At 36.8% G+C, this 23470-nt stretch overlaps 4 protein-coding genes across 7 annotated transcripts in view; 1 reads left to right on the forward strand and 3 right to left on the reverse strand.

The window, feature by feature from the left end:
• mthfd1l (methylenetetrahydrofolate dehydrogenase (NADP+ dependent) 1 like) overlaps positions 1–9148 on the reverse strand; it is a 37535-nt gene extending 28387 nt beyond the window's left edge. Inside the window, exons 1-11 of one of the 2 annotated variants that reach the window (XM_082147388.1) lie at positions 8811–9148; positions 6824–6908; positions 6687–6737; positions 6095–6148; positions 4663–4787; positions 4356–4465; positions 3478–3614; positions 3118–3229; positions 2157–2239; positions 1734–1831; positions 1436–1609 (exon numbers count right to left, since the gene is read on the reverse strand). In XM_082147388.1, the coding sequence (XP_082003514.1) occupies positions 1436–1609; positions 1734–1831; positions 2157–2239; positions 3118–3229; positions 3478–3614; positions 4356–4465; positions 4663–4787; positions 6095–6148; positions 6687–6737; positions 6824–6908; positions 8811–9046 (1265 nt within the window). In that variant the 5' untranslated portion in view covers positions 9047–9148. The remainder of the gene's footprint in view (positions 1–1435; positions 1610–1733; positions 1832–2156; positions 2240–3117; positions 3230–3477; positions 3615–4355; positions 4466–4662; positions 4788–6094; positions 6149–6686; positions 6738–6823; positions 6909–8810) is intronic. The other variant, XM_082147389.1, reaches the window with a different exon arrangement.
• A 1958-nt stretch (positions 9149–11106) lies between these two features.
• stx11b.2 (syntaxin 11b, tandem duplicate 2) lies at positions 11107–12877 on the reverse strand. 2 transcript variants are annotated; one of them, XM_082147414.1, is made up of 2 exons: positions 12728–12856; positions 11107–12155 (listed from the first exon to the last, which is right to left on the reverse strand). In XM_082147414.1, exon 2 carries the CDS (start codon positions 12138–12140, stop codon positions 11265–11267), a length of 876 nt encoding a protein of 291 aa, XP_082003540.1. In that variant the 5' UTR covers positions 12141–12155; positions 12728–12856; the 3' UTR covers positions 11107–11264. The 2 variants fall into 2 exon arrangements, with proteins under 2 accessions (XP_082003540.1, XP_082003539.1); XM_082147413.1 differs by having other exon boundaries at positions 11127–12142; positions 12728–12877.
• Positions 12878–14990: 2113 nt separating this feature from the next.
• Positions 14991–17191, forward strand: stx11b.1 (syntaxin 11b, tandem duplicate 1). Its single transcript, XM_082147599.1, has 2 exons — positions 14991–15107; positions 15782–17191. Exon 2 carries the CDS (start codon positions 15787–15789, stop codon positions 16669–16671), a length of 885 nt encoding a protein of 294 aa, XP_082003725.1. The 5' UTR covers positions 14991–15107; positions 15782–15786; the 3' UTR covers positions 16672–17191.
• Positions 17192–19910: 2719 nt separating this feature from the next.
• On the reverse strand, positions 19911–22263 carry LOC309482271 (adenosine 5'-monophosphoramidase HINT3). Of its 2 annotated transcripts, none has more exons than XM_082147601.1 (5): positions 21388–22263; positions 20908–21019; positions 20548–20617; positions 20340–20460; positions 19911–20250 (listed from the first exon to the last, which is right to left on the reverse strand). In XM_082147601.1, exons 1-5 carry the CDS (start codon positions 21508–21510, stop codon positions 20155–20157), a joined length of 522 nt encoding a protein of 173 aa, XP_082003727.1. In that variant the 5' UTR covers positions 21511–22263; the 3' UTR covers positions 19911–20154. The 2 variants fall into 2 exon arrangements, with proteins under 2 accessions (XP_082003727.1, XP_082003726.1); XM_082147600.1 differs by having other exon boundaries at positions 20902–21019; positions 21388–22136.
• Between the last annotated feature and the right edge of the window lie 1207 nt (positions 22264–23470).

Below are 23470 nucleotides of genomic sequence, written 5' to 3' on the forward strand. Positions count from 1 at the left end.
TTGTTAAGTTTAGGTATTGGGTAGGATTAAGGGAGGTAGAACATGGTCATGCAGAATAAGGCATTAATATGTGCTTTATAAGTACTAATAAACAGCCAATATCCTAGTAATATGAATGCTAATAAGCAGCTAGTTAATAGTGAGAATTGGACTAAGCACACAAACATTGACCTGAAGATTTCCTAAAATGCTTTTGACCTCTGAAAGTATTAGTATTTATCTTATTCATGTTCTTGCAATAAAAAAAAAATAAATCCATCTTCCATTAAAGGTGTCATATAATGGTACAAGTTTATTGATCTGAAATGTGTGTTGGCAGTGCCTGTACACAACCATCATAAAATGATAAAAATCCATCCAGTGTTTTTTTAAAAATCTTCTTATATGTTTTCCCCTCTCTCAAATCAAGCCGTTCGATTTTGTGACGTCACAAAATCGACGCCCCTCCCACGATTGTTGATTGACAGCACCGTTTCAACACAGACCCGCCCTCGCTCGTGAGCGAGCTGTCAATCATAGTCCGCGCGGACATTGTTGAAACGTTGGAGCACTGTCTATGAGCAGAATGGCGTCTAAGCGATTGTGGTGTTCTGTTCTTGGGTGTAATAACGAACACAGCATCATTTTGATGTTCCTAAATCCGAACCGCTGAGGACGCAGTGGCTGAGTTTGTTTTCGAAGGGAATATTCCCCACGATCAACAGCAATGCTTTCATGTTTGCGCGAATCATTTCACCAGACTGCTTTACAAACGAGGGTCAGTAACGTTATAAAGCTGGTTTTGCTAAGAAGCTGCTCCTGAAAAAAGGATCGGTACCAACTATTCGTGTTCCTGCTGCACCTCCAGAAGAACTGAAGTGAGTGTAACGTTTTATTAACCTTTATATTAATATTTATATTAATCTTTGCAAATCGCTTGCTGCACGCTTCACGTAAAATTAGTGTTTTCTTACAATACTAATGAGAATTTTTAATTAAAGTATATTACAAACTTTTAATTTAGACCCTAAAGAATCATATTAGCTTGTACAAAAATGGCATTATATGACCCCTTTAACTGATAATAAAAAATTTAAAAAAAGATATTTTTTTTACAGATTAAATAACCTGATCAACAAATGAAGTCAAAGTTTTCTGAACTTTGTGGTTCAATAAAATGTATCATTGCTTTAGTGTCGTATCAGTCAAGTCAAGTCAAGTCACCTTCATTTATATAGTGCTTTAACAATATGAATTGTTTCAAAGCAGCTTTACAGTGATAATAGGAAATTACAGTAACAGAGATTGTTTTGGCTTTACAGCAGCTCTAGGATTAAAATTATTGTCCAGCTAAAGTTAGTTTTGATTGATTGATTGACTGACTTCATCAGTTTAGAGTAGAAGTATTGAGATATGAATTAAACGTCAATGACAGAAGTAAAAATTGATGTCGCACCCTGCCACCAGGACATATTTGCCATCAGGCTGATGTTGGAGGCGGTTGAGGAGGGACAAACGGACTTTGGCTTTGGTGATCCCATAGGCTTCCAGCTCTTCCGGAAGCAGCCCAATCTCCTGAGCCAGCTGGGATATGGGCTTGGGAGTCTGTGCCCTGGAGATCTCTATATCACTGATGGTTACAGAAACATTCAAACAGAGAAAAGGAGAGACTAATTAATTCTGTGCACAAATGCACAAGCAAAAGTCAGAGCGATGCGAATTTTGTAGAAACCAAAAGGCAAGGCTGCTCATACCTGGGCACGGGTGAGAGTGGTTGAAGTTTTAGTGGGCGGAGGCTCCATGACTGGTACTCCTGTTCTTCTAACCACCTCCTGCTGCTCCTCACTACATGCTAACAGATAACAATAACACAGCTACAAACATCTCAGCAAACAATAATAAAAAATAAATTGCATCTTGACATATATTCAAACAGAAATAGTTTAATTTCTTTAAAAAACATTTAAAAATCTTTTAGACCATAAACTCTTGAATTGTAGACTATAAATATAATTTATTTTATGTTATATAATAAATATTTGTTATAACTGTCAAGAGACATTAATCTTTAAATTGGCTAATCACAGGTTCTGAAGATTTGATAAAGTTGACAGAATAATTTTGCCTATTTTAAAGACAGTAATAGAAAGTAGAAACAACAACAGAAGACCTCTCACCTGCATTCTAAGCGCAGCACTTAGAGGTCCAACTCCTGCATCAGATTTAGCTTCCATCCTGGGCTCCCAACTATCACAGTGTTCTAGAAAATAAGATCACACATGAAAAGTTGGCCCAGACTGAGCATCTAAGGAAATACAATTAGCGGTGTCTTATGTTCACACACTAATGAAATCTCTGTGGATTATGGAGGAAATAGCATGGGCCTGTATATCCATTAAGTTCTATTAAAGGAACACGCCGACTTTTTGGGACTTTAGCTTATTCACCATAACCCCCAGAGTTAAATAAGTCCATACATACCCTTTTCATCACCGTGCGTGCCGTAACTCTGTCTGAGGCACCCACTGCTAGCCTAGCTTAGCACAAAGACTGGAGGTAAACGGCTCCAGCTAGCATACTGCTCCCAATAAGTGACAAAATAACGCCAACATTTTCCTATTTACATGTTGTGATTTGTGTAGTCACAGCGTGTACAAATAACAAGGTCACATGAGACACAGCCATCTTCTAACCATATATATACTGGGAACTATATTCTCAGAAGGCGAAGCACTGCTACTTGGGCGGAGTGATTTGCTCGCAGCACATGAGAAGCCCCGTGGTGAGGTGTCCGACAGAGTTACGGCACGCACGGAGATGAAAAGGGTATGTACGGACTTATCTAACTCTGGGGGATACGGTGAATAAGCTAAAGTCCCAAAAAGTTGGCGTGTTCCTTTAAAGAGATGGCAGGTAATGAAAGGTGAAGAAAGCCACATGCCTGACTTAATTATTTTTGGAGAAATCACATGCTTGTCTTTCACATCCAGTGTAGTAAAAATAAAATAGTTCCTTCAATTATCAAATGACACTTCACAAGCAAAGAAGTGCCCTGAATGTTTTACATATACCAGCAATATAAAAATCAATTGTTGTAATGTCTGCCAAGCATTACAGCTTTACTTTGAAGAAATATACCTTCCATTAGGGCCGAGCCAAGGTTGATGACTGCCACCCCTGGTCTTAACCAGGTGGGTGGGAGGCCCTTGTGGCCTGTGTCTAACAATACCACCACATCTGAGTCCATGATCTGAAAGAAAGAAAGAAAGAAAGAAAGAAAGAAAGAAAGAAAGAAAGAAAGAAAGAAAGAAAGAAAGAAAGAAAGAAAGAAAGAAAGAAAGAAATCCAATTAGTGTGAGCCTCACATGATTTATCTAAATGTCCATCATGAAATAAAGCAGCACTGCCCCCTGCTGGTACAAATAGCAAATTATGCATTAAAATTGACCAAAAAAAACACAAAAAAACCATCTCCCACAGATCTAGCAGCTGATTTACCTGTTTCTGCAGGTGCTTTGAGCTCCACTGGCAGGTCTGCACAATCATGCCATTGTTTTGCAGCAAGAACTGAAGAGTCACCTTCAGGGGACCCTTTACACCCACCAGCACTGCCATCTTGCCAACCAATGGGGCATCTAAATGCGAGAAACAAAAATGTAAATGCTGTCAATTTAAACAGATTCTTAAAAAAAACAAATAAATAAAAAATAAAAAACTTCAACTCAAGTATTATGTTACAATAAAAGAACACTACCATTACCACTACCAAAGGTCAGGGGACAGAAAACTTTTTAGCTTTTATTCAGGATATACATTCATTTGATCAATTGTGACAGTCAAATATGTAAAAAAAAAATAAAAAAAATAACTATTTCAAATTAATGCTGTTCTTTTGAACTTTTTATTCATTAAATAGTCCTAAAAAAATATGTGCCACGACTGTTTTTAACATTAATAATAATAAGAAATGTTTCTTGAGCACCAAATCAGCCAATTATTATAATGATTTCTGAAGGATCATGTGACACTGAAGACTGGATTAACAGCTGCTGGAAATTCAGCTTTGCCACCACAGGAATAAATTACATTTTTAAATATGATAAAATAGAAAACAGCTATTTTAAATTGTAGAAATATTTTCACAATATTACTTTATCAAATAAATGCAGTCTTGGTGAGTGTAAGAGTCTTTTAAAAAACATTAAGACTTTTTACCAACCCCACACTTTTGAATAGTAGTGTACACGCATCATCGTTTGAATTACTTTTAGAGGCACTACATTCAGTAGAATTAGCATTATATGTCAGTGAAACATTTTGGACATAGACATTTTAACATCCATATTAACAAAGTATGCCAAAACGCATAAACAAACCTAACACACCATGCCTGGCAAGTAGCTCCAGCACAGCTCCAGCAACAGGTGAGGCAAAGCCATCTCTCTGATCCCCCAACAGCACACGGCCAACATTAAGGTCAGAGACCCTGCAAAGACATACACAAACAGAAGTGTCTTTGTGTGCAAAACATACAGTTTCTAACCACGAAAAAATATTTGTACTAAATCCGTGCAAAATACAGTATCATGTCAGATAGAATATATTTACAGTGAATAAGTTCTCAAATTACCCACAAAAAGTTATTTTTGGACCCCGTTTACACACAACAAAACTGTAGCTTACCCATCCACATCCTTCTGGGGCTTGATGGCATTACAGACACTTCTGGAGAGGAAGGACTGAGAAAGGTGCAAAAAAATGCCATGAACAAGAGAATCCTCATTTAACCGCAAGATCTCCTCGATCACCTGTAGAACAGAGGCAAAAATTAAGGAGACAGAACTGCACTGGCAGTTACATGCATTTATTCACAAAAGCTATTTATTGCTAGCCTGGGAAAACCCAGACAACTTCCAGCAAATTTAGATTTGCTCTGCAAGTAGTCTGGCAAAGACCTCATTCAAGCCCATTTCTAATCCCTCGAAACCACGGCACCAATCAGAAACGTTGGGGCGGGCTTTACACGATGACGATCGCTCTGATTGGTTTTAGGTCTATCCAATTGCGCCCAGAGGCATTTGAGCACAGCAACTTTTAAATGCATATTAAAATTGCAAACACATGAGGACAGTCTCCATGAAAGACCCACTGGCAGATGAACGTGTTACTACATTTCTCTCCGAAACGGTAGGAAATGAAATTAGATTTAATAGAGGATTTTACAGAAACAGGATTTTGGGCGGAGTGGCTACTTGGGCGGAGTGATTAGCGCAGCATACGAGACGCCCTGTGGTGAGGAGCAGAGAGTTCGTTTGTTTTGTTTACTGAACCATCAACAGGGCGTCTCGTGTGCTGCGCTAATCACTCCGCCCAATTAGCTGTGCTCCTACGCCTAGTGAGAATATAGTTCCCAGTATTTATACGATTAAAAATGGTCTCTGTCTCATATAGCCTTCTTATTTGTACACGCTGTGACTATACAGATCACAACATGTAAATAGGAAAATGTTTGCATTATTTTGTCACTTATTGGGATTAGTATGCTACCTTATCCATTTACATCCAGTCTTTGTGCTAAGCTAGGCTAGCGGTGGGTGCGTCAAATAACACTTACAGAACGCACAGAAATGAAAAAGGTATGTATGGACTTATCTAACTCTGGGGGATACTGTGAATAAGCTAAAGTCCCAAAAAGTCGGAGTGTTCCTTTAACTGTGACAAGATGATTGACAGGGCAGTTTACGTGACAGGATGCACGCGACAGATCCGTCCGATAAAGATGACGAAGTAGTATGTCCCAAAGCTTGCCTACTTTTTTGCTACACATTCAAAAGTAAATACCTTTTCTTCACAAAAAGAGTACAGACTTTTATGGCGTAGTGTAACTTGGGCGAATTGGGACGCAGCATATGGCTTTACACGATGACGATCGCTCTGATTGGTTTTAGGTCTATCCAATTGTGCCCAGAAGCATTTGAGCGACGTCCGTTGGTGACGCCCCTTTGGAAATGAGTTATTAATGAAGCTTTGCCAGACCATAACTCAGTTACTACTGAGAATGGTCTGGTTTTAACCAGGCTAATTTATTGCATTATAGATTAGCAATATCACTGACCTCCTCCTCTGTGCACTGGTCTGGAAGACAAATCTGCATTACGTTTAAGCCGATCTGTGTGGACACAATCAAAACACAACAAATTCAAGGTGGTACATAATATCTATAGAAGCTTTCGGTCAATAGAAAAACTATGATGTAATGGAAAATTTGCATGTTACTTGTAACAAACACACACACATGTATATGTGGTTTATGGGGACCTGCCATAGGCGTAATGGTTTTTATGCAGTACGAACTGTATATTCTGTTCCCCTTCCCATCACAGAAAACTTTCTGCATTTTTTTGAATTTCAAAAAACACTTTAGTATGTTTATTAAGCCATTTGGTTTACAAGGACACAGGAAGTGCCATAATAAGCCATGTTTACATTGTAATACCCATGTCATTATACACATGTCCTCATGAGTCATAAACCATACAAGAACATGCATACACACACATGTGGAGGGTCTAATAACAGCATCAACCAGCAGGGGTGTTGATCAGCTAAACCTTGACCCCTTCAATAAATCACCGTTCAAAATGCAAGTGTGTATTTGTACATGGAAAATAGTGATGTTGAACAGATGAGAAGACAAATGGTTATACCTTTCTAGCCATCTTCTTATTCACCTCCAGCAAACTGTCATCTTCACCAGCCTATCAGAAGTAAAAACATACCAGCTTTCAGTGTCTGAGATTCATTCACATACCAACAGATACACACATATGCTCTCTAGTCACACCTGTATGATGGCAAGCGTAGGTTTGAGGCCTGGGTTGGTTTCTCTAATAGCTTTGAGCTCTTCTCTGCTCCTCTGAACAAAGTCACTGTAAATGAGATAGAAACAAATATATTTAACCATTCAACTCAGTGGTTTCATAGCATATTTCATCAACAGTAGCATTCTGCATGTTCACTAACTGCCAATTCACAGGGCAGAACTTTTAATTAAATGAGCATAAAACATCAAATACAACATAGTTCTATTTAGTTGTATTTTTTTTTTTTTTTTTTTTTACTTATCAAGCCTACAAAGTTGATAAGCGTTTTAAACAACTTGGTTATCTATTGCTGTCTGCTCTGCTCCAAAAATCAATGACAACCACGCATCAAACATCAAATGACACTCCAACATCTTGAACCTCAGATCAAATACAGCATTAGCTACAAGTTTTAGGCCAAACATTTCAATAAGACAATAAATTCTAGCATTACCTAAAATCAAATTTTTTTTTCTCAGATTTTTTTACATTCCAAGCAGATCTTCAACTGCTCTAGATACTCAAACACAACTTCACCCAGCGCCTTCACCCTAAACTTACAAGTTTAAAACTCGTATGGCACACACATGCAGCATATAACAACTATACCGATGTACTGTTGCTGTGCTGTCTGACAGAAACCAATAAAGACAAATTAAATAAAATAAATATTAGAATAACATTAGGAGTAATTAGTTTTGTTCAGCTGAATTTAATCATTTTAAGCAGGTTAGCCAACACATTTGAACTAGTAGCAGATAAACTTATCTTATAGTTACTGAGGAGTCTATTGCATCATTGTAAGCATCTCTTGTAAGGCTGGCTGCAAAGACATCTGATTACTTTAACCCTTTGTAGCAGCTACCTGACCTTTGACTCCATTTACAGATATCCATGAGATACATAGGGGTCACTTGTAGGGTTTGATTTGGCAATGACTAAAGTCTAAATACAGACATACACAAGTTTCCATCACAGGAGAGTTAAAAAAAATAAAACGATAAAAAAATAATTACCAAGTGTTTTTTTTTTTTTGCTTCAATATAAAACCCACATCTAAAATGAACAGAACTGTCCAGGAAATTCTTTATATTTCTATTATATTTCTATAGTTTTACAACTTCTGTCACTTGTAGGAGTGGTGGCCATGTATGACAGTGATTTCACTCCTATATATAAAATGTATGGTGTAACAACACTCCCAAGGTCTCCTTTAAAATAATGTATTAACCCTTTTAACTCTAAAAGGAGCCAAAGAAAGAAATTCTTACTGAAAAAATAAATAAATAATATTATCTAGAAGATGTATAAGATGTAGGTTCATGGTAAATCCTGCTTTACTTTTTTTTGAATAATAAACATAGCTTCAACTTTGTTAGTAGGTCCAATAATTACCTTCCATAATTTTCAGGGTCCACATGTAATAAAACTGATATAAAAAGGGTGCATTATTAGTTATTTTAATTCATGACATTTTCAATAAATTGAACAAAGGTCGGTTATTTCTGATAACACAAACACATACATATTTAAATCTGTTTAGAAAGCATTGAAGAAAGTCAGTTTTGTCATATGCCCACCAGGAGCGCGGGTTAAATGAGGACACGTTACCGACAAATAACGACATGCTTTCAAAGTAACTTAGTTAAAACTAAAAGTCACTTTTTAGAAGCAAAATTTAATTCAGACAGTAACACGTTATGGATATGTAGCCTGCGTTCATTGTGCATAAAGGATGTATTATACACGTCTATATACAGGCGGAAGACTAATGGGAGGCAGAAGTTACATCAGCTGGCCCCAAGACACCGGTAGCACGTGGAAACAAATCAACACCAACACAATAGCTACTTTAATAAGTCGCTATATACACCAAACAAAACTGTTACAATCACTAAACCAGTCAGCGTGTTTTAGAACATTTAAGTTTTGTCCGATTAGGGACTTAATAACGTGTTTAATTCTTACCCAACAGCACTTTCATACAGCGGTCCATCGTTTTTTCGTGGATGACTTTTAAAGCTCGCTACCGTTTCAGTTGTGCCGCTGGTCGAACTTGCTTCCCGAACCGATAGATAAGAAACAGCGATATTGTCAGGTATGAATCTGTTCTTATCCGGGTATAAAACTTTGACACCGGCGCGTGAACGTCGTATGCTCGCGTGACTCCGATGCGCATGGCGAAAAGCGACCGACAGTCTCATCGTGCTCCTGGTTTGGAGTTGCTAAGCAGTGTGGTCACGGTGTCTTGTCTGATGCTCAAGGTGATCTCGAGCAGACCTGGACTAGTAGACAAGTCAAGCGCGTGCCCAAAAGAGTGGCGCGCGCAATACACACAAAGAGGAAATGCGCGCTTGGCATTTATGCGATAATTATTCACAAGTCTGAGCAAGAACTAATGACTCACCACCTACTGTGCAACATCTTCTCTTTTTTTGTTAACTTATTTTCTTTCTATTTACAAATCTGTACAACACATGAGCTATTATTTCTGTTTTAATATGTTATATTTTTATTCATTTGATATATCATACATTTGCAAAGATAAGACATTTAGCCCAAGACTCTCAGCAAACTAAGTTGGCCAAGTCACACTGTTGGCAGTCAAGGCAGTTTCATTCAAACAGCATGATTGAAGGCACACAATAGGAACAGTATTGTCTAATTGATGTCATTACATTAACCTGTTCCAATCCAGCAGTCACATTCATGTCATGAGTTTTGTGTTTGTTCGTAGCCTTTACACTATAGTTCAAACAGTTTGAGATCTGTTTTTAAAATGTTTTTGAAAGAAGTCTCTTATGCTCACCAAGGCTGCATTTATTTGATCAAAAATACAGTATAACGGTAATATTGTGAAATATTATTACAATGTAAAATATTTATTTTAAAATATGATTTATTCCTGTGCTGGCAAAGCTGAATTTGCAGCATCATTACTCCAGTCTTCAGTGTCACATGATCCTTCAGAAATCATTCTAATATGATGATTTATTGCTCAAGAAACATTTCATATTATCAATGTTGAAAACAGTTGTGCTGCTTAATATTTTTCTGCAAACCGTGATACATTTTTTATAACACTATAAATGTCTTTACTGTCCCTTTTGATTTATTTATTGCATAACTGTTGAATAAAAGTATTACTTTTGAAAAAAAATCTTACTGATCCTAAACTTTTTAAAGGTAGTGTCTATAGGTGAATCAACAGAATTTGCAGCACATCTGTGTGTGTTGTTTTAGTTATCACCATATTTAACAAAGTTGTCCCAGGAACACAATCTTACAACACAAAGTACATAAAAAAAAAATGTTTGCCTCTTGTTCAGGTACAATTAGTTAAATTCAGCTAAAGCAACATGATTTCTGAACATTTTGTCACAACTTAACTTTGTTGGGTTCAATCCACCTAATATATTTAAAAGTGAACTTTACTTAATCCATTTGTGTTAGGACAATCTGGATTTCCCAGCATGCTTTGCAAGGAGAGAACATTTGGAGATTGTGTTATTTTAGGTTTTCAGTAAAGGGTTGTTAGTTTAATGTTCAGTTATGTTCTATTATGTTGAGTTTCTGTAATGTTTTTGAATTAGTTACATTGGTGGTGCTTGTGAGCAGCTATGGTTGCTGTGAGTTTGTTTTACTCAGTAACAACCATAATGTCAGTACTGACACCAGTCTCTTCTTATTTGTTCATTCTGTATAGTGCATATAATGATGAAACTGCAGTCAACTAATTGCATGGAAGAGTTTTCCTTAAATTTAAGTTCATTGAACACAATTTTCTGGGTGTATTATAGCGACCTCCTATAGCAACTTTCTATGCCACAGTCAGAAAGGTTTTTGTATTATTGCATGTGTTGGTTTAATAGATGTGAGCAGGGACATCACGATCCACATGAGGTAGACACATGTGATCTAATTAGGGTAATAAAGTTATCCTCTAATTTATAACATCTGCCAAGAAACTTTGAATGAATCCACATAGAATGAGATACAGCTGATAACATTTTAGTATACACAAGAAATAGTTTGATCCATCATCACAATTAACTAGTCATTCCATCCCAAGAATAAACCCTTCATTTAAAAATGCACATTTTTTAAATACAATACAAAAAAAGGATTTCTGAATCCCTGTATAAGTTATTTGCCAAAACAGCCAACAGTAAAAATGGACAAATTTCAATATTTGTGATACTTCTGAGATATTTATTGGGTGGCAGTGTCTTGCACAAAATTACTATTATATGTGTTTATTTTCCTTCAGAAGATGAATGCCTAAAAAAGAAATGGCAACAAATATAAAATGGTAAAAAAAATAATAATAAAAAAAAAAAATCTAACATTATATATTATATCTGGTGAGATATATATATTGGATCACTAAGTGTATTTTGAACTGCGATATTTGTGGCCATGTCATCGCTTCCGGAAGAAAATTTTTTTAAACGGGTTGCTCTTATCATATCTCTTGGCTCGCTCCATCTTCACAAGGACCTCCCTGACCTCCACCTCCGTTGACTGAACATTGGTGTGAATGTAGTCGATCATCAAGCTCTGCTGTTCTACTAGCATTGCCACATCCAGAAAAAGCTCATGAAGACTCTGAATGCGTCTCTCCAGCTGTAGCATTTCTGTATGACGGCTCTCAATCTGTATGAGCGCAGACCGTGCAGTTTTCCCTTCTGAAACCATGTTCTCACTGAAGACGTTCCACTGACCGCCCTCCAGCATCTCCTCGATCTGGTCACCCGTGACCTCTCGCCCCACAATCTCCATCTGCCGTTGAATATATGCCTTGCAGGACTCTCTGTAGCTCATCTCCGCATCGTTGTACTCCACCATGGTATCTCGGAAACTGTTGCTTATGCTGGCGTACTGTGTTCGGGCGATTCTTGCCACCGGTGAATTGACGCCATACTTTTCCTCTAACTCTTTCCTGTGGGAATCCATTTTGCGAAGGTGCGCAAGCATCTCCTGTCCACTGGTTTTGATGCCAGCAGCGATAGCATCCGAGTCACAGGTATTCGAAGCACTAGAGCCGACTGCACCTGTAAAAATATGGGAGTTTCGCTCCCTGAGACGCTTCACTTCCAGACTGATGTACTGAATCTGATGCCGAGCCTCTTGTGCCTCATCAAAGACAGCTTCCATGTCAGGGTTGGTGTTGGCATCTTGAGGAGGATCATCATGGTTTGTGTTTTCTGAAGGGGGGAGAGCTTGGCCAGATTCATGCTCTGCAACACTCTCATTAGACACCGATACAGCTCGGAGGTGGTCAAGTCTGTCCCTCATGACTGAAGTATATGACTGAAAAGTAAAAAGTATGTATTCTGTAAATTAATTAGAAAAACCAACACACATGAACATAAAATATACAGTAGGCATTTTGGTAGCAACAACCAGCACTTAAAAACAGAATATTTGTTGTCATACGTAACATGCACGTCAAAACGTCTGCCATGTGCAAACGTAGCCCGTAACTTGTGTCACCAAAAGCCTGTCAGACAAGACAGACTTGTTTTTAGCTCCACGTTTAAAAATACAGGCTAAGCTTTTTATTTTTCACTCTTATTAAGTTTCTATTAGGCTCTGCTTCATCATGATGCAATTTTTTTTTTTTTTTAAAGAGAAGGCACAAATCGCAATTGGTATTCATTGTATTTGGTTATATTCAGTCAGAGATAAAGATATAACTTAGTAGGCGACATTTATAAAGAATGGGTCAGTCTAATATATCTGCAAATACGTTCAACCAGACCCAATTTAGACCCATCTTATTATTGGAGAAAAACTCTTTTTTTTTTTATGAAAACTGGCCTGCGTTTAATGTTTGCCAACGCAAATACTCTGCTTTGAGAATTCATATCACTGTGGCCTACCTCAAATTGTGTCCTTCTGTGTGCATTCCTCTCAAAGTCAGCTTTGCAGGGTACGAAATTCACGCTATTATTCGTCTAAGAAAAAAAATAATACATTCACCTAATTTCACCGCATGTGTGTGTGATGATCGGTGATGATGTAATAGACACAAACCCCGCCCCAATTCAGGTTGCGCAGAGATCATAATGTCCGGCAGAGGGCAGCAGAGATGCGTCACTTGAGAGATGAGAGGAGAGCTGAGGGCAAGTATGCCAGCTCCAGAACAAATGTAAGCTACTAACCCGCTCCTCATTCTTATTTTGCCATACAGATTTAATGATCTTCTTCGAATATTTAAGACTCATGCGTAAAAAAAAAAAAAAAAAAAAAGCCTTAAATAATGTAGTCTTCTGAAAGTATTTTTTTGATGATAACCCCCTTGTTTCTTTTTTTTTTATTTTTTTTTTAGTTTCTTCAGGTTTATGTTGTTTTTTTATTCAGTTTGCTGTTATTTCGACTTTTTGAAATTGTATTAGCCTAAGCTGTCTTTTTGAGGTTTATTTGTTATCTTGTAGGGGAGACCGGGGACAGTTGCAACAGGGGATGGTTGCAACATGTCATTTTTCTCCAATCAGAAACAAGCTAGAGTGATGACACTCATACTGCACATGCACAGTTAGACCCTCCACCCACCAAGAAGACAGTAGACATATTCAACATCTGCTGATGTATTTATTGAACAAAACTTGTTTTGGAGGTATGAAAGTAATTTTTTTCATGAGATATATTTTTGTCATACTGTCCTGAAATTTTGTATGATTTAATCAACACTTACATAGTTTGAATTGTTGTTTTGTTGACTACTAAGTGACATGGTTAGCATGTGTCAAAGTCAGTGTGTCTAGCAGGCATATGATGTTCTGTCATGGCTGATAGGGTTGGGGACGGTTGCAACATGTTATAAATTGCATGTTTAATAAAAGTTTGTTGCATTGCAAATTGTTAAATTCTTCCTGTCTGACACTGAAATATGGAGAGATTGAATAGCATCTGTAACACCTGCACACTGAATCTATGTAGGCCTATGTTCTACACATAAACAAACAAAACTCAATAACTGTTATTTGATAAATATGACTAAATAAATAAATTATAGGCTACAATAATATTATTGAAATAAATAATACTATAATATTATAGTAGGCCTAAAACAGTTAATATTTTCAGAATTCTTTGCTCATTGAGACAAAAAGCTTAAGTTAATTAATGAAATTTAAGGTATTTTTAACGTGTTGCAACCGTCCCTGGGTTGTGTTGCAACTGTCCCCTGGGTCGGGGTCAGTTGCAACATCTGACTTCTTCCATTCAAATAAATACTGTGAACGATGTGTCATATATAATCATCTTTAAATGGTATGGGTAATTAGCAGACAGATGCAAGTTTAATATATACAAATTTGGTTGGTCTAGTCCAAGTAGTCTCTGAGTAATTGAGAGAAATGCAAAAAGTGTTGCAACTGTCCCCGGTCTCCCCCTACGTTTCTTCAAGCGATACAACAAAATAAAAAAGCTACTTGATGGCTCACAGGAGGCTTTTTATTGTAAATTTGTTTAGTTAAAAATAATAATAATAATAATAAAAAACATTTTATCGCCGTTCATGTATTGTACATTTTAAGTCTACTGCACCTGTGCTGATCGTGTCAAAGATTTTAACGTTGAGAGAATACACAATTTATTGAGGAAGGCTTAAAAAACACAGAAAATGACTCACCGTAGGCTAAATGTCATTAAAAACTAAAAACTTAGTCTATAAGGTATGCTATTAACATCTAAAATGCATTTATTCTCCGACTAATGGGTTGCTATAGTCTAATGGTTAGGCTATTATTACAATTAATTTTAAGTATTAGTAGAAAAATAGCAATTTAGTATGGCGAACAAATATCAACTTAACTACCGACGAAACTTCCTATTTCTTTATTTAAAGCATCCTATAAGCAATCCTTATTTTCACTGTCAGTAGCCTTACAAAATTGATCGAAGTTGCTCTAGCTGTTGAATCCCTGAATCTATAAATAGGCTATCTTTGCATCATGATTGTCAGAGTCCCACTCAGACCACTAATGTAGCTATTAGACCTAGGCTATATGACATAGAAGATATGAAGACGACATCGAATTCAGTCACTCTTCGCAAAATAAATAGAGATTATGTCACGTGTTACCGAAACACACGTCTGACATTCTGAACGAACAGGTTTGGCGTCAAAGTTACGCCCTGGAACGCGCATTCCTTTCCCCCGACCTCCCATTACAGCTGCAGTGAGGATGGAGCTGCAGCCTTCAGATGACATATCGACATAAGCTAAACTGGAGACATTTCGGACAAAAATATAAGGTAATGTGCTTTGTAGTGCAGGAACTGAGGTTTATTTAAATGTTTTCCTTCACATTTTCAGCCTCTATTTTACTATTTAATAGAGAATTATTCATAGAAGAAATATATTCGTTGGAATGTTGTCAGTGTAAAACTGTAAAATGCTTAAAAATGTAGCCTATAAAATTAATTTCCAATGAAAACAAATAGTAAAATGCTGCTTTGAGGAAATTCCATTAAATCTTGTTTATTGTCTTTTAAAAAGTTAGAAAAACAGGTTTATGTAGTCTTCTTATCTTCTAAACTGTAAATCTTAAGTTACTCAAATTCAGTTGAATATTTTTAGATATCTTATCGATACATTTATTAGTAAAATATTCGTAATCGGAGAGAACTCTATTTATGAAGAAACAAAGGCTGAACTATCAATTCAATCCATTCAAACTTGTTTGGTGAGTGACGCCAGACAGAAATAGTTTCACAGATGAACTTGTTAGACGTGTGACTTTTTCAGTGTTGATAAGGAAGTATTATCTCCCCCTTGTACAGTCAGTTTCAGAAGGTACACAAAGAAGGAAAATGGGTTTATGCTTGAAAACAAAGACTAGGCTACACGAGAGATTGTTATGCTAAATTGTTTTAGACTGTTTAGCCTACATCAGATGGTGTCCTTTCTTGTTTATTCTCCCCTCTAGCAATCATGAGGGACAGACTGGATCATCTTCAGACCATTTCAGAGTCTAACAGTGATCTGGAAGAGCTGGATTCAGAGTCTTTCAGCAATGTGGACCTGGAGGAATTCCACCAGCAGGCCGTCATTTATGACAACAGCGATGAGATGGAGTCTGTGCTCGATGAGGCTCAGGACACTAGGCGTGAGATTCAGCTCATCCGTCTGGAGGTGAAGCGTCTCAGGGACCAAAACACACGCTTACTTAGCGAACCGACTCGTACAACACACGTAAAGCATGACGCCAATGTCATCGCTGGTGACATCAAGACCCGTGGTGAGGAAGTTCTGACACGTCTAAAAAAAATTGATGCCCATGCCAAAGAGCTTGAAGAGGAGCATGGCATCAACTCTGCTGTGGCAAGAATTGCCCGAACACAGTACACCAGCCTAAGCAACAACTTCCGAGACGCAATAACCGATTACAACGATGCTGAGATGAGTCACAAGGAATCGTGCAAGCGTCACATTCAGCGGCAAATGGAGATCGTGGGCCGAGAGGTGTCAGGTGACCAGATTGAAGAGATGCTAGAGAATGGTCAGTGGAACATCTTCAACGATAACGTCATGTCAGAAGGGAAAACGGCTCGTTCTGCGCTCAACCAGATCGAGAGTCGACACCGGGACCTGCTTGAGTTAGAAAGCCGAATCAAGAGCCTTCATGAAGTGTTCCTGGACGTGGCTATGCTTGTAGAGGAACAAGGACCCATGACAGACTACATCTTAAACAATGTTCAGAAAACTGATGCTATGCTTGGTGAAGTCCTTGTCAAACTGGAACGGGCAAAGAGACATGACAAAAACAACCCATTCAAGAAAATGTTCTGTGGATGCTTTCCATGTGCAAAAAACTGATAAGAGCATTTGTGAACAGTGTGGACTTTTGGAGGCCTGCAGTATCTGCTGACTCCTGTATTTCAGGACCATTGTCTTCCACAAAGTAAGCAAACAAGTAAAACAAGCCAAAGAAAATGAAAGACTTCCACTACAACACATGGTCCTCACTACATGCCTTCATGACGACATCTTTTCATTTGCAAACGTACAGTATACTAGAAATCACATTCACACCCAGTGTTTGAAGTAAAAGTTAACATAAAGGCAAAATAACTTTTAATCTGATGTTATATTGCAGGATAGGCTATTTATTAATATCTAACATTGTTATATCTTTTATTACATCTAAGGTGGTTTAATTGAATATGCACTTTCTAGAACCTTTTACATTAAATATCCGGAATATAAAGCATCTACCATGTTTTGCCAATGCAAGTTGATATTTTTTCTTGTCAATTAGTTTTTCTTTTCTGAAGGAATGTGCTTAAGGTTTATAAGACAAATATTTTAGCTCAATAAAATATATTATATTATGTAATTATTATTTGGTTTGTCTTTATTATTAAGTGAATTGCATGTGACAAAATGTTTTGGTTTTTGCAGTATTTTAAGTAGAATTAGTATATCAGAAAATATCGATAGGTAGGCCTAGGCCTATGATACATTTCAAATCTTTAATGAATTATTTCTTATTAAATTAGGCTCAGTGGTGGAAAGAGTACTAAAAAATTGTACTTAAGTAAAAGTATTGCTACTTAAGTAATAATTTACTTGAGTACAAGTAGAAGTACTGAAAAATAATATGACTCAAGTAAGAGTAAATAAGTAGTTTGCTTAAAAACTACTCAAGTAACTACGTTACAAAGTACTTTAGTATTATTTTTCAATTTTTACCCAAAATGGGGAGATGATAGCGATATGGAGCGCTAAACACTCTCATGTCATCTGTTTCATTCATACTGGAAGCCCAGTACTGATTCATCCAGAAAGTCCACAAGTGAGATTCACAGAAGTATTAAACTTATGACGTTTCAGGAAATGCCTTATATGGATATAATAACGTGTAAATAGAGACGTTCTGACCGATGAAACATGAAGACAAACACATAATAGCGATAACATATCTGTGTTCATCAAGCTATCTCAGGCATTTTCATAAGAATGATGTATGTCTTCAAAGGGATAGTTCACCCAAAAAGGAAAATTAGCCCATGATTTACTCACCCTGAAGTCATCCTAGGTGTATATGACATTCTTCTTTCAGACGAATACAATCAGAATTATATTAAAAATGTCCTGGCTCTTCCAAGCTTTATAATGGCAGTGAATGGCTGGAGAAAATTTGAAGCCCCAAAAAGTGCATCCATCCATGATAAAAGTGCTCCACACGGCTCCAGGGGGTTAATAAAGGCCTTCTGAAGTGAAGCCATGCGTTTGTGTAAGGAAAATACCTATATTTAAAACTTTATAAACTCTAATCTCTAGCTTCCGCCATACAGCCGTACGCATCGATTTATGGTGGAAGATTAACCCCTGACCCGATGTACAGCGTAATGATGAACGCGGAAGCGCAGAGTTAAGAGCAAAACAAAACACCAGTCGCGAATTAGCAATTTTGAAGAGAAATGTCGGAGGATTTCTATATAATAGAAGAGGAGCTTCAGTTTGTTGCACAGGCCTATTTGTTTAAACCGCGAGAAGCGTCTAAACTTACGATAATCATACATCCTACGTCATACATACGCCACGGGTAACTGTTGTGACGCAAGTCGACTTGCGTAGTATGCGCACGGTTGTCTGGCGGAAGCTAGTTATTTTAGATTATAAAGTTATAAATATGGGTATTTTTCTTACAAAACCCCATGGCTTCGCTTCAGAAGGCCTTTATTAACCCACTGGAGCCATATGGAGTATACATTTTTTTTATCATGAATGGATGCACTTTTTTGGGCTTAATTTTTTTTTTCCTGCCATTCACTCCCATTATAAAGCTTGGAAGAGCCAGGGCATTTTTTAATATAACTCTGATTGTATTAATATGAAAGAAGAATGTCATATACACCTAGGAGGAATTGAGGGTGAGTAAATCATGGGTTAATTTTCATTTTTGGGTGAACTATCCCTTTAATGCAATGCTAATCAACATAGCTTGTACCATAGAATTTAATAAAATAATATATTCTCACTCTGTGTTAAGAAGCAACATGAAACCACAGAAGTAATTTCAAACACGACTGACATGTATTGGATGAATGTATTGAATCTACACATCTCAATTCTCCAGCGGCAGTCATCTTTGTTGTAAACGAATTCAACCCATAGAGATTCAACCCAAGCGCTCTTTGGTGACGTGGATGATTACGTTAGTCCAGACCAGAGCCGTTCCAGACCACTGACCTATAATGTCATTCTATATACAGGTCAGTGGTCCAGACCGAACTTCCCGGAACTTCCCGACCTCAAATGTTGTGGGCTGGCATCCAGGCTAATTTAATTGAACTGTGTGCTTGTATTTTAGACATTTTAATTGTTCTGGCTCATGCAGTAACTGCGTCCATGTTATGAGCCGAGTTTGTGTTAAATAAAAGGCGATCTGGAGCTGAAATGTGTTGCTTTTGCAATCAGGTGTGCTCACTGTGGCTGCTGTCAGTTTATTGTCAAGCAGTTTTTTTTAAATAACGCGGCGTGCCGTTGTTATTTAGTCTCTCCCCATAGAGCCCCCTTCCTTTCGCTTCCTCCTTCTCCATTTATTCCCAAGAAACTGCGCCGTATCGCAAAATACAAACAAATATCAAGCTGCTCTCTCTGCCGCTATATCTCACTGTTGAAGTAACTATGCCAACGGATATAGTATCCTCCTATCCTCTGGTATCCTGCCAAGATGGCGGCGCCGCCCCAGCATGCAACGCAGCGTGAGCGTGACGTAGGTTCGCATTCTCTATAAAGGTTTTAAAATAATTTAGGCCAAATCTGTTGACAGCTCTATTCTGATTGCCTTGTGTGGTATAATCACAACATTTTACTTTGCCTGCATGACTTAAAGGCACTGGACTCTTTTTTAGATAATTTACACATTTTATTTACCATTTAGGAGTTGTTTCTCACATAACATTTCCTTGTTCCTAGAAAATACCATACGTGCCACACATGTGACATGAACACTGCATGAAACGGTGTGACAATCCATTAACGAGCTATTTTATGGCTCACTGTATAAATCTTTCACAACAGAATATGTAACAATCAACAACACAAAATTAAAATTTTCATCCGTTTAATAACAAATGATTACACTTATTACACGTATATAATACTTTATAAATAGTAATTGACTGTTCTAGTGCATCCATTTCAGTTTTTAAAATACTTGCATGTTATAAAAACATAAATAAAAAAAGTGACAAGCTGGCTTTTGAGGCTGAAACCAAACAATGAAATAAACAATGACCATTGATCTTAACTAAAGTGGCTTGTGAGTTCAAGTTTCTTCTGTCATAAATCTCACATAGTTTCACACGGCTGCATGCATATATTACATATCATTTTCCGATCATCCAACTTTTTTTTCTTCGTCAGTTTGTGAAGCAACTTCTCCTCCTATAAGACATAACACAGAGAAACAATGAGAACTCATATGCAACCAAGAGTGATCATAAGAAATGCCAGAAGTATATTAGTTTACTCACAGTGAGGTACCAGAAGCTTGTATACTTTTCCTTTGACCATTTAAATATTTGACTGAAAGGTGCAAGAACATGCAAGTGCAGGTGGGGGACGGTGATAAATGGAGGCACATGGAAACCTAGACTAAAATACAATCATGTTCTCATTTAATAACGGCTTCATCCAAATAAACACTTGATTAATGTAATAGTAGTGTTGTAGAATATGTACCTGATGTCTTCAAAATCTTTGACATCACTGGCTTTCAGCACATCTCTTCCCATATCTGCCATCCTCCTAACTGCCCAAGACAATCACATTTAGATTGTTGAAAAACCTACCGTGTTAATGGTTTATTTTATTAAAAATAAATGTTTAATATCATCTCTTAATACAATCATGATAATGAATATATATATATATATATAGCCTGTATGATAATAATATTCTAATTATAAACCTGGGATCAGTTCTTCATTTATCTGTCTGTTACTGTTACTGCTGGGGCTAGAAATACAGAAGCCATTCGCAAAACAACTTTACTCACTTTAGTCAAATGCAACTTCAAAAATGACATAATCTTACCTAGACCTATATCCTCTGCTTGGAGTGACAAACAGCTATGGATATGTTGCTTTGGTATAACCAGGTAATGATGAGGTGCACCTGGATAAATGTCCCTGAAACAAACTATTTCCTCATCCTGTCAAAGAATCACATTCCATGTTTTATTTACCTTGACATTTAAAGTACATTATATGTACTTGTATTATAAAATAAAAAACATTGTATATTTATGTTCCAGAAAACAGAGGGAAAACCTAAATAAAAGTAAATACACTTGATAAAAGTAAATTACATTTTATTACACTATTGTGTACAGACTTTTACAAACTTTTGGATCCTATTAAATAAATGGAAAAACTATTAAATAAAGTAAATATAAAAGTAAATAATAACTAAGTAAAAAAGTAAAGAACAATTTGTCCCCACCCTTCACGTATCACGAGCATTCATTCAATCGGTCACGGAACCAATCTTGGTTATTTCCCACGACAAAGATCAACTTACTTCCGCCAGAATCTCAGTGTATGGATCGTCGCCGTTTGCGATCCTACAGAAAATACAAGTTTCATCCAACCCGTCGTCCGGAGAATCTTGCTCATTTTCACAGGGACACTTTATTTCAGCCATTCTTGCTGGGAGTTTCCGGGACAAATGAAACTCACATACTCTATTTGATTATGTCATCTCTTCTTCCTTGTTCTTCCTTTAGCGTGTAAATTAACGTAATTACATGAGCTCATCTCATTCATCACATAGTGACAGTAATCTTGGGAACTGCGTAACGTTAGCGTCAAGAGTTCGCCATATCATATCATGATATGGCGGACATCACAAACACCAGATTTTGCCTACTTACAAAATTGTGCTGGACGTGTCAGTAGGTAACGCTACAAGATGACAACTCGGATAGTTTGGTAATCAGAGCTGTTCTTGTCCTCGGAAATTAATCGTTTCTATGACAATTCCTATAATAAAGCCGTGTTCGTCTTTGCTGTTGATGATAATAAAATAATTAAACTCCACGTTAACTAATCAACTTTACTGTATAACAAAGAGCGCAACAGGTAAAAGTGGTTGTAATAATAACACAGAAGCGTGTACCTTTCACTCTTGAGGCCGCTGCCATTTTATTTACATTACGTCATAGGGTCGGGGCTTTCGGTTTTGAGTTTCGGTTCTGATTAATTGTTTTCTCAACTATGGGCACTTTGGGCCAGAATGACTTTAACTCAAACTCAAGTTTAAAATCGATCTACTAACTAATCAGTGTACGTATCTCGTATGCATATACACAATAAAAGTGATAGCCTATTTACCTTGATATTTTGCTACGGCTTTATTATAGGCAAAAAGCAATTTTCGCCCAAAAAATAGGGCAATTAAGTGATGATGGTTTGACTTCAATGGGGCTTCTTTGAACAGTTTTTTTCAGTGCTTCGAAACTAGACGGTCATTGGATAAATGCTGCGATTATGTCCCGCCCACGGACGCTCGGCGTCTCTGGGAGTGAATGGAGGAGTGGGCTGGACTCCGGGCTTCTGCGTGATGATTGGAGGGTCTGTCGAAAGGCTGCATCTCCTTTTGATTGACAGCGATTTCATACAATAAAATTGTATGCATACTTGTCGAAATTGCTAGCCAATTTTCATAATACATTTCACACAATTATACATTAATATCTTTATTATTATATTATTACATTATTTCTTATTATATATTTTTATATTATTATTAGTAATAATTAAACAAATATTATTATTAGTATTATTATACTTTATTATATTATTATTTATACCTTTATTATATTATTACATTTATACAATTATACCTAACTCTGCTGGCCATTGAGAGGACACTGGTCAAGTCACTGGAAAAGACGCCTAGTTGTACGACAGGGTCACAGAGCATTTTCTTGAAAAGGAACATAGAGCAGAATTTACGTATAAATAAATGGAAAATTTCTATGATGTAGGCCGAAAATGAGCTTCCCCTCTTTGAAAGACCAGCAGCCGCCAAACAATGAATAATGGTAAAACGTTTCCAAGTTTTAATTTGAATTTCAAATGACTCAAGAAATGTATCAATTTATATAGCCTATATATTTTTTTTATTCATAAACCCCATATCCTGCAAGATGAAGCAAAACCATAAGGCTAGACCTTTTTCCCCCATAAATGATGTCTGCCATGTAACGTAATTTATCACAGGCTTACATATCTTATATCAGAATTGAACTGTTTCTGACACTTTTAGCTAGGCCTAAAATAACATTCATATGCCTAGCTATTTTAAAAAGAATGACTATCTCGAATAATAAAAATAATTAATAATTGCTGGTGTTTAATTTTTTAATTGATATACACTACCGTTCAAAAGTTTGGGGTCAGTAAGATTTTTTTATGTTTTTAAAAGTATCTTCTGCTCACCAAGGCTGCATTTATTTGATTAAAAATACAAACAAAAACAGTAATATTGTGAAATATTATTCCAAATTAAAACAGCTGTTTTCTATGTGAATATACAGTAAAGTGTAATTTATTCCTGTGATCAAAGCTGAATTTTCAGCACCATTACTCCAGTCTTCAGT

The sequence above is a fragment of the Leuciscus leuciscus genome (genome assembly GCF_965113295.1).
Source record: "Leuciscus leuciscus genome assembly, chromosome: 19".
NCBI classification, from domain to species: domain Eukaryota; kingdom Metazoa; phylum Chordata; class Actinopteri; order Cypriniformes; family Leuciscidae; genus Leuciscus; species Leuciscus leuciscus.

What these genes read in the sequence shown, in the direction of transcription:
- stx11b.2 (XM_082147414.1), bottom strand. Translation starts at nt 12,140, where the DNA reads ATGAGGGACAGACTTGACCACCTCCGAGCTGTATCGGTGTCTAATGAG.
- stx11b.1 (XM_082147599.1), top strand. Translation starts at nt 15,787, where the DNA reads ATGAGGGACAGACTGGATCATCTTCAGACCATTTCAGAGTCTAACAGT.
- LOC309482271 (XM_082147600.1), bottom strand. Translation starts at nt 21,510, where the DNA reads ATGGCTGAAATAAAGTGTCCCTGTGAAAATGAGCAAGATTCTCCGGAC. An exon ending in AAAGATTTTGAAGACATCAG is followed by an intron (nt 20,461 to 20,547) that starts GTACATATTCTA and finishes ATTGTATTTTAG; the next exon opens with TCTAGGTTTCCATGTGCCTC. An exon ending in CAAGCTTCTGGTACCTCACT is followed by an intron (nt 20,251 to 20,339) that starts GTGAGTAAACTA and finishes TATGTCTTATAG; the next exon opens with GAGGAGAAGTTGCTTCACAA.